Source organism: Osmerus mordax, chromosome 28 (genome assembly GCF_038355195.1).
Source record: "Osmerus mordax isolate fOsmMor3 chromosome 28, fOsmMor3.pri, whole genome shotgun sequence".
In the NCBI taxonomy this organism is placed as follows: domain Eukaryota; kingdom Metazoa; phylum Chordata; class Actinopteri; order Osmeriformes; family Osmeridae; genus Osmerus; species Osmerus mordax.
This window is the reverse complement of record NC_090077.1, coordinates 4,995,427-5,009,541: the sequence shown is the minus strand read 5'-3', so window position 1 is coordinate 5,009,541 and position 14,115 is coordinate 4,995,427. Positions and strand designations below refer to the sequence as shown.

General features: G+C 48.4%; 1 protein-coding gene across 1 annotated transcript in view; it reads left to right on the top strand.

Moving 5' to 3' along the window:
• The window catches only part of vcana (versican a), a 41,139-nt gene extending 28,380 nt beyond the window's left edge, over positions 1-12,759 (top strand). Inside the window, exons 5-11 of the mRNA XM_067231550.1 lie at positions 5,123-5,236; positions 5,342-5,455; positions 7,455-7,613; positions 7,937-8,019; positions 10,274-10,418; positions 10,542-10,724; positions 10,898-12,759. Coding sequence (XP_067087651.1) covers positions 5,123-5,236; positions 5,342-5,455; positions 7,455-7,613; positions 7,937-8,019; positions 10,274-10,418; positions 10,542-10,724; positions 10,898-11,049 — 950 coding nt within the window. The 3' untranslated portion in view covers positions 11,050-12,759. The remainder of the gene's footprint in view (positions 1-5,122; positions 5,237-5,341; positions 5,456-7,454; positions 7,614-7,936; positions 8,020-10,273; positions 10,419-10,541; positions 10,725-10,897) is intronic.
• Positions 12,760-14,115: the final 1,356 nt, after the last annotated feature.

Genomic DNA, 14,115 nt, shown 5'->3' with positions numbered 1-14,115 from the left:
CCCCAGAGGCTGATGTTGTGCTGTCCTCTTCAGAGGAGCAGGTTGTGGCCTCCTCTATGTACACCACAGAGGAACCAGTAGTGACAACAGCCTCACATGAAACAGAAACAGCAGGCTCATCAAAAACAGCTGTCACTGCTGCCTCCTCTCTGTACAGCACTGAGACACCTACAACTATGACCCATGAAACAGCAGAGAGTGAAGCCACAGACAAACCCTCAGTTACTCCTGGAACTGATGTGACAGGAACCAGCGCTACTCTGACATCTACAGAAGAGGAGGGTTCAGGAGACCTGACCCCTGATATGATTATCCAGACTTCCTCTGTGACACCAGCATCTTCTCTGTTCAGCACAGAAACACCAAGCGTTGCTATAGCTACTGACAAACCAACTGAGGAGGTGGATTATGACAGTCCAGATCCCCTGATGGTTGAAGCTACACCTGAGCTTATCGAGACAACCTCAACAACTAAGGATGAATCTACAATCATCACATCTGCTCCTTCCACAGACACAAGTTCAGTGTTAATACCAACAGATGAGGAGGTTTCAGGAGACCAGGTTTCTGAAATGTTTACTAAAGATAACTCCACATCCACTGTCTCTTCTCTCTACAGCACAGAGAAACCAATAACAACAAAAGGATCACATGTAACAGAAACAGCAGACTCATTAAAAACAGCTGTCACTGCAGCCTCCTCTCTGTACAGCACTGAAAAACCTGCAACTATGACCCAGGAAACAGTAGAGAGTGAAGCCACAGACAAATCCTCAATTACTCCTGGAACTGATGTGACAGGAACCAGCTCTACTCTGACATCTACAGATGAGGAGAGTTCAGGGGATCCAACCTCAGAGATATTCACTAAAGACACTGCAACTACCACCACTACTTCCTTGTATAGCACAGAGAAACCAGTAGTGACAAAAGACTCACATGAAACTGGAACAGCAGACATGACAGCAACAGCCATTACTGCAGCCTCCTCTCTGTACAGCACAGAGAAACCAGTAGTGACCACAGAATCACATGTTACAGAAACAGCATACTCATCAAAAACAGCTGTTACTGCTGCATCTTCTCTGTTCAGCACTGAGAAACCTACAACAGGAACCCATGAAATAGACGGGGAGAGTTCAGGAGACCAGACCTCTGATAGGATTACCCAGACTTCCTCTGTGACACCAGCAACAGTTTCTTCTCTTTTCAGCACTGAGAAAACCACCATCATGGTGCATGAAACATCAAAGTCAGACAGCACAGAGGAATCATCCAGCTCAGAGAGACCATCTGTGACTGACTCAAGCTTAGTCCTCACACCTACAGAGGAACAGGGTTCAGGAGACCTGACCCCTGATATGTTCACTAAAGAGACCTCTGAAACCACAGTGTCTTCTCTCTACAGCACAGAGAAACCAGTAGTGACTACAGCATCACATGTTACAGAAACAGCTGTTACTGCATCCTCATCTCTGTACAGCACTGAGAAACCTACAACTATGACCCACGAAACAGCAGATAGTGAAGCCACAGACAAACCCTCAGTTACTCCTGGAACTGATGTGACAGGAACCATCTCTACACTCACATCTACAGAAGAGGAAGGTTCAGGAGACCTGACCCCTGATATGTTCACTAAAGAGACCTTTGAAACCACAGTGTCTTCTCTCTACAGCACAGAGAAACCAGTAGTGACCACAGCATCACATGAAACAGGAACTGCAGACATAACAACAGCCATCACTGCAGCCTCCTCTCTGTTCAGCACTGAAAAGCCTACAACTATGACCCAGGAAACAGCAGAGAGTGAAGCCACAGACAAACCCTCAGTTACTCCTGGAACTGATGTGACAGGAACCAGATCTACTCTGACATCTACAGAAGATGTGATTATCCAGACTTCCTCTGTGACACCAGCATCTTCACTGTTCAGCACAGAAACACCAAGCGTTGCTATAGCTACTGTCAAACCAACTGAGGAGGTGGATTATGACAGTCCAGATCCCCTGATGGTTGAAGCTACACCTGACCTTATAGAGACAACCTCAACAACTAAGGAGGAATCTACAATTGTCACTTCTGCTCCTTCCACAGACACAAGTTCAGTGTTAATACCAACAGATGAGGAGGGTTCAGGTGAACTGACCCCTGATATGTTCACTAAAGAGGCCTCTGAAACCACAGTGTCTTCTCTCTACAGCACAGAGAAACCAGTAGTGACCACAGCATCACATGAAACAGGAACTGCAGACATAACAACAGCCATCACTGCAGCCTCCTCTCTGTTCAGCACTGAAAAGCCTACAACTATGACCCAGGAAACAGCAGAGAGTGAAGCCACAGACAAACCCTCAGTTACTCCTGGAACTGATGTGACAGGAACCAGATCTACACTGACATCTACAGAAGATGTGATTATCCAGACTTCCTCTGTGACACCAGCATCTTCACTGTTCAGCACAGAAACACCAAGCGTTGCTATAGCTACTGTCAAACCAACTGAGGAGGTGGATTATGACAGTCCAGATCCCCTGATGGTTGAAGCTACACCTGACCTTATAGAGACAACCTCAACAACTAAGGAGGAATCTACAATTGTCACATCTGCTCCTTCCACAGACACAAGTTCAGTGTTAACACCAACAGATGAGGAGGGTTCAGGAGAACTGACCCCTGATATGATGACCCAGACTTCCTCTGTGACACCAGCATCTTCACTGTCCAGCACAGAAACACCAAGCGTTGCTACAGCTACTGTCAAACCAATGTCCACAGTTTATCCTTCAGATAGGACAACCACATCCATGTTGACAAAAACAGACGTGTACAGCACTGAAAAAACAACATTTGACGTGACAGAGGAAGAGAGCTCTGGTGACCACACCTCGGATATGTTAAGTAAGACAGTGACGTCAGCAGCCTCCTCTCTCTATAGCACTGAGAGGCCTACAGTCAGTCCCAGTGCAGACATTACCATGGAGACTACCGCGACCACGTCAATGATTCCTGGGAGTGACAAGATTTCAGCCAGCACGGTTTTTTCTCTTTTCAGCACTGAGAAAACCACCATCATGGTGCACAAAACATCAAAGTCAGACAGCACAGAGGAATCATCCAGTTCAGAGAGACCATCTGTGACTGACTCAAGCTTAGTCCTCACATCTACAGAGGAACAGGGTTCAGGAGAACAGACCTCCGACATGGTCACCCCAGAGCCTGTCAGCTCTGCAGGGTTGTCATCATTCAGCAGTGCCACCACAACCATGTCACCTGAACAACAAACGGTGGAGAGTCTAGTAGAGAGTGGGTCTGGGACATCAATAGATGACACTGAGGCTGGCTCAGCCCAGGCCTCAACTGAGGAAGACAGCTCGGTCAAACAGACAAGCGAGATTTCCCCAACCGATACATCTGCAACAAAATCTCCTCTCTTGTCCAGCAGTTCCCAAAGCACACATTTAGAAAGCACAGAACCAAGTGTTGACCATGTAGAGGAAACCCCAACAAGTTTGGAAGAGGAGAGTTCAGGGGACTCAACCCCATCAATGGTCACTTCAAGGCCAACTGTGACTCTTTCTCTGAACTTGACCACAAAGGACGAAGGAGTCAGCCCCTCCCAGCCTTCCATCTCTTCTTCCGTCTCGACCACAATGGTCCAATCAGACCCTGATGTCCTGATCCAATTTGCCACAACCCTCGCCCCCAAACCAGACCTGATAACACCAAAAGAATCGTTCCAGCAGGCCATGTCGGATGTGGCACTCACCCACCGCCCCCACTCTGGCCTCTCTGAAGAATCTGCCATGGTCACAACCAGGCCAATGGTTCCTGAGGGGGAGACCAGCGAGGCAGCCCGCACACCAGATCAAAGCTCAGGATCGCCTACCGTTTCCTATGTCACTCCAGAGACTGGTGCTGTGTCATCCACTTCACAGGAAGAGGGACAGGTTGAGGGTTCAGGGCAAGAACCCACTGTTGAAGCAGCTGTCAGCGGTGTTGAAAGTCTCTCCCACAAAGATGATGAAGAGGGAGAAACTGATTCCGTCGTGTCTCCGGTGGAAGCGGCCTCTCCCAGCCCGCCATCCTCCACGCCTGAAACGGACGAAAACGTGGACTATGACTCGATCTCCTCAACCCCGGCACTTGTCGAATCGAAGCCGCCACCCTCGCCTGAGACAACTTCGAAGCCCACGGAGGATGTTTCTGCTGTGACTCAATCTGCCGTGTCAGAGAGCAGCTCACGGAGCAGCGCGGAGGAAGTGATGTCACCCTCTGTTGCCGCTCAAACCGCACGCGACGGAGCCGTCACTGTCCTGCCTACCATCTCCGCATCAGCCGTCGAAACGTCCCCTTCGAGTTCAGAGAGCGTCACCGAAAGCCGCCACTCGGAAGAACGGGTGACAGGGGTGGGGCCAGACAGTGACAAATCAGAGCAGGCCACCACGGTGCTGTCACCTGCTATCACTACCCTGGGTACTGACACGGTGACCTCCGGCTCTGAGAGCATCTCACATGAGACACCAAAGAGCGACAGCGGGCAAGAAACAACCCCATCATCGGCCGGGATCCAGATCGCCACCACCCCAACGAACCTTCAGTCCCCAGACACACGGGTGGAACCAGCCAGTCCTGAAAGCTCCTCAGAGAGACAGGAAGCGGCCGGCCAAACCGAGGAAGCTGTCACTCCAGCCAAGGGAGCACCGACGTGGGAGGTGCCAGAGGCTACTACTGCATCAACTTCGGTCCGCACCACTCCTTCCCCTTTCTCTGAGGAGGTGGAGACCGTGGACTACGGTAACACACTTCTCGAGGGCGAGCCTCCAATCGTAGGAGTGGAAGCCACAACCTCAGCTGAAATAGGACTGGATTTGGGGCACACTATCTTCGGCGAGACAGTTGAGATTGCAGGTATGTGTTATTTTCTGTTTTTTATATAATTAAAAGGTATACTGAAAGCAACTTAAACACAATCAAAAAATGAATTTATGTTGTGTGTGGTATACAGTATATATATTTCAATATTGCAGGGCCAATATGCACACTTTGATGTCACTTAACATAACAAGCAAATGAAATGTGCTTGTCGTGTCCTCCATCTCTTTCTGGCTGAAACCCTCAGGTATCCACACGTGCTCCGAGAACGTGTGTCTGAACGGAGGCTCTTGCCGTCGGAGTGGGAGTGTCTCCTCCTGCAGCTGTGCCCCCGGCTACAGCGGTGACCTCTGCGAAACAGGTAATAAAAATCGCACCCTCTCCATAGCCCCGTCGCCCAGGCGTTGCTTGCGGACGCCTTTCAAGACTTCTCACCGTCTCCCCTCTGTTTTCGCCGTCTGTTCAGACATCGACGAGTGCCACTCGAACCCCTGTCGCAACGGAGGAACCTGCGTGGACGGTCTGAGTTCGTTCGCTTGTGTGTGTCTGCCAAGCTACTCTGGGCTGTACTGTGAAGAGGGTAAGTTTCCCAACTATACCGCTTGCTCATCATGCCTTTTTAGATATCCATCCACTCTGGGGGGGAAGTCAAACCTGGCCATGTCCTTAGCAACACAGAAGAGAGAGATAGAAAGAAGGGGAAAAAAGAGAGGCAGTGGTGGAAAGGAGAGTTAGATTCCTGGAAGGGGGGAGTAGATCTGGTTGGGTGTTTGATCTTTGACAGGATGTTAAGATAATGTTATCCTTTGGAAAATAAAGCTGGTCTGTGAGTCACTCAGACATTCGATACACAGTAGACAAATACCTAGTCGCATCCCATCTCGCGGGCTCATAACCTCACACACAGTGAGTCATGAACATCTTCTTTATCTCATTAGGATGTCTGCCACTGACAGACTTCAGTGTTGCCTCGGGGTAGTCATTCTGTTAGCATGGGGGAGTCTTAATAAAGATATTTGCAGATAACTGGAGAGCCTCGGGCACCAGACTCCACCAGACTCAGACAGTCCTGTCCCAGCTTCCCCACGTGTCTGCCAACTCAAACAGCTTTCATGGATCAGACACGTGGCGGATACTCGCGACTGAGGTGCGATGAGTCACAACTGCACACACCAAAGCCGTTGTTCTTCTGTCCCAACATTCACTTATCGCTTTCGTCGAGGGAGACGTTACCGCGGGATGTTTATCGACAGTGATGGATGGAAACATTTCGACGTTTTCGCCTCTCATTCCCCCCCCGTTGCGACACTGCGCCCCCATTCTCGGTCATCGCTTGGTCGAGCCGGGTCACTGTCCTCTGCTTTCAGTACTTCCTCCCCAACTATAAGCACAACCTGAATGTTGCTGTCGTCAGTCACTCGTGAGTCAGAGCCAGTAACCCTGGATGCTGAGTCCCAGCTGTTTTCTCAGGCTGTCCTGCCAGCAGAGTAATAGCAGCTTAAGGGAGGACAAGCAGAGGACAGGCCAAGATGTCCAGCCGTCTGTTTCGTCTTAGTGGGCTTCACAGCTGGAGGGTGGGGCCTGTAGTGTCATGACATAGATCTGTCACAAGGCAAAAGCCTTGGCCACATACACACACTGATTTTACAGAATAAATGAATACAATGCTATAAGTAAAAAGTAGGCTTAGTAAGTGACAACTGCAATTTTGGTGATTTTGTGTACTTTGGTCGAAATGTAATGCAAATGCTTCACATTGTGACCAAAGTACAAAGTACAACCACAATGATAGATCGCTTACGGTAGGAAAACCTTGCTCCAGAAAATGTACTAGGCCTCATGATTTGACCTATATTTACCTGAACCAAAGCACATGGGTGAACAGTTACAGAAGTTTTCAACTGCCCAGAAGAACACTGAAAAATGAGTCATTGCACAATAGACAGAAAGAGCATAGTGCATTATACCTACCTCCCGTTAAGTGTGACTCCCCTCCACCTCAACCCCTTGCCACCCTCCATCCCCTGCCCCTTAGGGGTGTCAGGGTAGGGGGGTTAGGTGGTGGCCTGTGGGCACCCATCTCTTAGTTCTGGACCTCCTGATTACAGAGGCCATTCAGTGACAGCAACATTCCCCCCAGGGCTCAAGATAACCTTATTAAGACACACAAATACCCCCCCCCCCCCCCCCCCCCCCCTCTCTGTCCCCTAATTATCTCCTGTACCTAACTGGTGGAAGGTGAAGGATAAGAAGGAATTGTAGATAACAACAACACAGATAGTTAAGTTCTTACTGGTGTTGGAGAGATTAGGGCAACATATAATCACCTCTAGCAAGACTGATTGGTGGGAGGGATGAGATGTTTACTATGTGGGCCACTAGAAACATTTAGAAAAGGAATTGTAAATAATCAAGATTGCTAAGTTAGAATCTAACATAAACTACATTGTTACCTTATTTACTGTATGGTAACTACAGTTTACTGTACAAACTGTCTTTCTGTTTGAATATGTTTTGGGTAGTGTCCTGTTTGCAGTCCAAGCATACGGTCTAAAACCCTGGGCTCTCTCTCTCCACAGACACGGATATGTGTGACTATGGCTGGCACAAGTTCCAGGGCCACTGCTACAAGTATGTCCCTCAGAGGAGGAACTGGGACATGGCCGAGAGAGAGTGTCGTCTGCAGGGGGCTCACCTCACCAGCATCACCACCCACGAGGAGCAGCAGTTTGTCAACCGTGAGTGTGTTCTTCCACGCACGGATCCCATTTAGGTTGACTTGACACACACTCAACTTATAATGCACCTCGTTCTTTAATAAAGATAGTACGTCATATGTTCTACGGCGCTATGGCTAAGAGTGGGTTCAATCAGACCTCCGGACAGTTGAGCTGGAGTGTATGTTCCGGCTGGTTTGCTCTGTCAATGGAGAAGATGGCCTGCTTTTGGGGCGGAGAGGGTAAGAGAGAGAGAAAGTCCAATGCAGGCAGGCCGAAACAGGAAGAGTGAGGCCGGCATTGAAAAATGAAAACATTTGTGTTTCATTCTGTGATGTGGGCAGGTCTTGGACAGGACTACCAGTGGATTGGCCTGAATGACAAGATGTACGAGAATGACTTTCGCTGGACTGATGGAAGCTCTATGGTAAGCTTATTCCCACACAAACATGGAATGGATCAATCTAAATATTTGGAATGGTGCTGACAACCAAAGCACAGTCATCTGGGATGCTGGACATTTTGCTGTCACTTTCTCATGACGTACTCTGCCCTCCCCCTTTCACCCTGCTAGGATCTGCTATGACGTTCTTAGCCTGTATGTGCAGTCAGTGGTGGTTCCAATTACACTGATCTCTTTTAAATTAGCCACAGACAACATCATCTAGAGCAACACAATCGCTGACATTGGCGCAGTCATGTCCTGCGAGCTGCTGTTTCTTTTTAAAGATATTTTTTTGCGGGACCTTTATTGGAAAGATAGACAGCAAATGTAGAGGCAGAGACAGCAGGGAAGACATGCGGAAATGGCCCGAGCCAGAATCAAACCCAGGCTTCTGAGTCAGCCCGTACTGTGCGAGCCCTACCCGGGCGCCCCGAGCTACTGTTTCTGTGTGAGTGTGTGTGTGTGTGTGGTGTGCGTGCGTCTGAGTAAACACAGGTGTCCAGAGAGTATGTGTCCATCTCATCACAGAAGTGGCGGCGTCTTGCTCTGTTTGTTTGTGTGGAGTGGAAGCTGACTGATGAGCCACCCCCCCCCCTCCCCCCCCCCCCAACTCCCCACCACACCATATCTAGACAGGAAAGTGGCTAATTGCTACGTACAGCCACGCTGCTCAGTCTTCACTTCAAAAGCTAAGAGGGAGGAAGGGGGGGGGGGGGGGTATGGAAGACAAAGAGGGCCTGGGGGGTGTAGGAGAGAGACCCCCTCCCCCCACCTCTACCTTATCAGATGGGAGTGAAGGCGTGGGTGACGCTTTGTGGCAGGGCTCTGACAGGTGGAGACAGGTAAAGCCCCCCACCACCACCACCATCTCCTTCTTTCCTCAAGTAGCCCAGCAGGCAGCCTGCCACTGTGGGGTCGGCCCACCACCATGCAGCCAGACACACAGATGGACAGCACCTGTGCTGGGCAAGAAGAGGAGGGGGGGCTGCCTGGGTGGTCAACTACAGAAGATATAACTGTGTTGACTTGAATACCAATATATTCTCTCATTTTGAACTCATGGCTATGTATTACGTGAGCAAAACAAGTTTTCAAAGCTTTCGCTTTTGACTGTGTTTATGTGTGTGCGCGTTGGTAGGAGTCTGTGTGTCTGTGTTTGTGGGAGTGTGTGCGTGTGTCTGGGTGTGTGTGCGTGCTTGTAGGAGTGTGTGTGTCTTGGTGTGTGTGCGTGCTTGAAGGAGCGCGTGTGTGTATGTTTATAAGAGTGTGCGTGCATGTGTCTGGATGTGTGTGTGCAAGTTTGTGCACATGGTCCCACTGGGCGACAGTGGGGGCCGTAGGGGGGGGGGGGGGGCGACGGTGTAACTCGTTAGTAACCTCTCACTCAACCAAGCAGGAAGCCACAGTGATGTTTGCTGACCATAATAACAGGCTTGCAGGGCCCGAGGGCAGGAAGGGGGGAGGGGTGTGTGTGGGGGGGGGGAGCGGGGGGTCACGGCTTTGAAGATAACGTTTGAACCCGGAGCCTCGCTGAAAGACTGTAGGCAGCGATCAATGCTGCGCCGCATTCCACCCCGCTGCGGCAGCTGTGTCCACACAGTGTATGCGTGTGTGCGCTCGGGAATTAGCCATGTTCAATTAGAGTGACACGCGTGATGTCATGCTGTCTACGTGATGTCATCGCGTAGCACCACACAGGCCGCTCACTGTGGCTGGCTGTGAACCCTGACTGATTATCCTACGGTGTTACTAAGCGGTAGCTAAAAGAAGTGAAGGCGGAGCAAGGGGCCAACTTCAGTGGTCGTGAAGTGTTTTTCCTGTTTGTGTTTGCACCGCCACGTGATTCGAGTGATGGCCGGACACAGGGGAAATGGCTCCCTCCGGTGGTCAGTCTGAGAATCGGCCTCACCTGAGACGTTGGCACGTCTTCCGTCTCCCAGGACCTCTGGCCGTTCTGACCTTTCACCTCCCACGGCTGCTCAGGCAAGCCAGTCACACAGTGGCGGTAATAATACACGCAGTGTGTAGATGACCTTTGCCCCCGAGGTGGCCAGAGTCTGGGAGAGTGTCGACCTTATCAGCTGTGCTAACTATACGCCGCCAAGAATGGTTCCTTTCAGGGGCCTGTGTGCGTCTGATGACGGACACGGCGACACAGATGGAAATAGCGACGGTTATAATTGTGTTTTTTATTTTTATTTTTTTATATCGTGTCTCCTGTGTCTTTCCCTCTCAGCAATACGAGAACTGGAGACCCAACCAACCCGACAGTTTCTTCTCCTCGGGGGAGGACTGCGTGGTGATGATCTGGCACGAGGACGGCCAGTGGAACGACGTCCCCTGCAACTACCACCTCACCTTCACCTGCAAGAAAGGCACAGGTAACCCTCGCGCCGCGCCGCCACGCCCAGGCTACCCCCATAAGAGGCGGAGAGGAACGGAAAGAAAGGTAAATGGTGTTTTGGAAACCGTTGTGACTCACCTCCTCGTCTCTCGTCCCCCAGTGGCCTGCAGCCAGCCCCCCCTGGTGGAGAACGCCCGCACCTTTGGCAGGAAGCGAGAGCGCTACGAGATCAACGCGCTGGTGAGGTACCAGTGTCGGCTCGGCTTCATCCAGAGGCACGTGCCGACCATTCGTTGCCGAGGAGACGGCCGATGGGACGCCCCCAAGATCGCCTGCATTAGTCGTAAGTTTGCTAAAAGCCCCAATTTGGGCCTTCGTCGGGCTCTCCGTGCAATATTTGGATTCGGTTGGTGGCAGTCCACCAACAGTACCTTGATTTAGTTAAGAGAGCCACCACATGAAGCTGAACTCCTAAACGATTTGCTTTAATCACTGCTTTGTCTGTCTGTCCCCCAGCCTCCAGCTACCAGAAGGTGTTCACCAAGAAGCAGCAGGTCAACACCCTGTACAGCATCAACAAACTGATAAGGCGCTCCGAGGGAACGGCCCTCCATCGCCATCGCCACAGAGGACGGCGAGAGAGGACGGAGGAGAGGCGGAGGCAGTGATCGAGAGAGATCCCCTACGCCGTAGGGAAGCAAGACTGTCCCGTTGGGGGGGGGGGGGGGGAAACCAGGAAGAAAAACAAAGACATTTCAAAGGATTTCGCTTTTTTTGGGGGGGAGACACGGAAACAGGAAAAACGTTTCAAGTGCCTTCTTGAAAAACATGCTGTTTTTAAGAATATTCTTATAAAGGGACACTGTTTTTATAACAATCTGGACACCTTCCGCCGGCTTCTGGACAAAAGGGAAGAACAAATCTGCGTCTGCAGAAGTACTCGAACTTTGAAGCAAGTAGAGAACTCTTTAACCGTTGTACGTTTGCGCCTTTGTGCAGGACTGTGCAATCATTGAAGCGTGTTGATGATGTCAAGGGCGAGAATGAAACATGCATTCACACGCTTCCGTGAAATGATAGCGCTTAAGGTCAATCGGAAAAAAATCCGTACGGCAGAACATGTGCTCGCCATGTCAATCAAATGCATGTCCTGTTTATAATACATATTTCAGACGTTGTGCTTTCTTTCAGCACTTTAACATAAGCATAATGGTTAATTGGACAACTATTATACTGTAACCATTGGTGGCCTTCCTACCGACATTTTATATGATTAGGACAATAATTGCCAAGTTCTCACTCCTTTTGTCCTTATGGAACATGGCCTTTTGACACAACTGCTTCAAACTAAAGTGTTGGCGTAGTGTTTGTATCTGCTCCTCTCTCTTCGTGCCATTACATGTTCTGCTTAGATCTATATTTTATGGAGAGGATGTTTCATGTGACAATAATGTGTTGGTGTTTGCGCACATGCATTTTAGACGTTTCTCCGACACGGTACACCACTTGACTGAAGGCCATTGACTTTCTGAGTGTCGACCTTTGGGGCCTTAATTCGTTCATTGAAGTAAAGCCATAGTAAAGGTTTTGTAAAAGAAAGAAAAGGTTGTTTTATTTTGTTTATTTTTTATTGACAACTAGTAAGGTTGTGTTTGACATTACAAGCCAATGTTCAGTTTGGTCTTTTTCGGCTCACAGTCAGAGTTCTGTCTCCTTGCTTTACGGCTCTACGTGTGGTATGGTGTTTCCTTAGGTCGATGTAAAACTACGATTGAGAGAATGTATTTTTGTGAAACAACTCAAAGAAGACTTGAACACGATGCCTGTATACCAGAGATGCAAATAATTTATTTTTCAAAGCTGCTCCTCATCCTCTATCGATGAATGCTTTCAAAGTATTCTCGCAATGCAATGATGTGGCCCAGTTTCAGTCTCCATACATTGTTGTTGTGCTTGTGCTTTCCTGGAGACAGATGACTTCCCAGTTTGTATTCACTGTTATGAAGGTAGTCTTTTATTTCGAGCTACATTAGAGGCCTTTTTTTTATATGACATTAGGGGTCAGCCGTGGACCAAAGAGTATTAATGGCTCCTGACACACATACGTAAGCCTGGTTCTATGATAATAGTGCTATTTCTGCTCAATACAATTGTACACATGTGTGAAAAAATCATCCATTTGTGGAGTCCCCTGTAGTTGTCTCCCTAAGACACATTTTTGTGTGTTTGTTTTGTCTGGCTGTTTTGTTTCAGCATTAAAGTGCACATAATAACATCTAATATTTATGGTATAACATTTATTTTATAATGTGAATGTCTGGGATGTTTTGTGAAAGAACTGTTTCATGAAAACAGACTGCTTTATCTGTTCTCTGTCACCAAAGAAATAAAAACAGCATTTTCTTATTGTATTTCACCTATTTATTGGAAGCATATGTTTATTCTGTCTCAAATCTGTGTGTCTTGTTTGGTCAAAAACATGAATTAAGCCTTGCTCTGTGTCGAGGGCTGATTGCCTTTGTTTGTCAGTAGTACAGTTGTGTCACCAGCAGATAGAGCTATGACACTAATGACTAGCCATGACAACCAATTTGTTTAGCTGAGGTAGTTGTATATAATGTTGTAGACTCAATGGTGTTATTTAACCCATGTTTGAATGGCTTTCTTCTGTAGAAATTACAGTATTATAGAATAGTATATAGACTGATTAAGTCAGTAAGTAAAGTATGCATGTGTAAATCCAAATTTTCTAAATATACTTTGGGGAAAATGTTATTGTATAGTAGGAATCAAACTGTATAGCTGTATGAGCAGCATGAGCCATAGATTAGTGTGCAGGGGATGTTCTCACGGTGTCTTTCATACTAATCTTCGATTTCAACACAACCGCCTCCAGTCTTTGAGCTGTGACAACTGCTAAAAAAAATAATAGTCTGTTATAAAATCTTCAGCATTACATGAGGATCTCTGGAAAGTGGATTATACTTGCTCCAAAAGCCCCTGGACAGACAGACATTCATACGGGAAAACACAGGGATTTGGAGTGTAAATTATAGTGAACAGATGGAACACAAATTGGGGGGTGAATTGGGGCTCTTGCCCAAATGGATGACTGTGCAGAAACAGTAACCACCATAAATATTCCATTTTGTTTTCACTTTTTTTGTTTTCCAGTAGCATGTGTTAAAGTGCTTGGCTGCAACTCAAGTTGATGTGGTGGAGCAGGAAGAAAGCAGCCAAGCTCCCCAGACAGTACAACTGGAGACCCACCAAACAAGACATGTAGTTCAGTATTTAGCAGTGCATGGACCATCATCCTTGCCTTCACTTCAGGGATGCTTGCTGAATCGTCACCCACTGACGTGTATTCAGGGACCAGGCATTCGTTATACAGTTTCTGTACTTTGAGAAATGTACTCTCTCAGGTTTTTGGTGAATGGTCTTGTTTCTCTCGCACAGACAAGCTTTCCATCATTAGAGAGGCAGAGACTTGGAGTGATTACAGAGTACGGAGAGAAACAAACTCCAGTCTTTCTCGTGAAACGCAGGCGTCCCGTCGTGAAAGCAACGAAAAAAAAAAAAAAAAGGCTCTCAGCCGGTTCCTCGAGGATAACTGAGGGTTTCTGGGATTGTTTTCTTCCCCTGAAAAGAGACACAAGTTTTGGAACGGAAATGGGCTCTGGCTCGCACTGGTTTCCCCGATCAACTCGGTCTCTGTCTCAGGCTAATGCAGC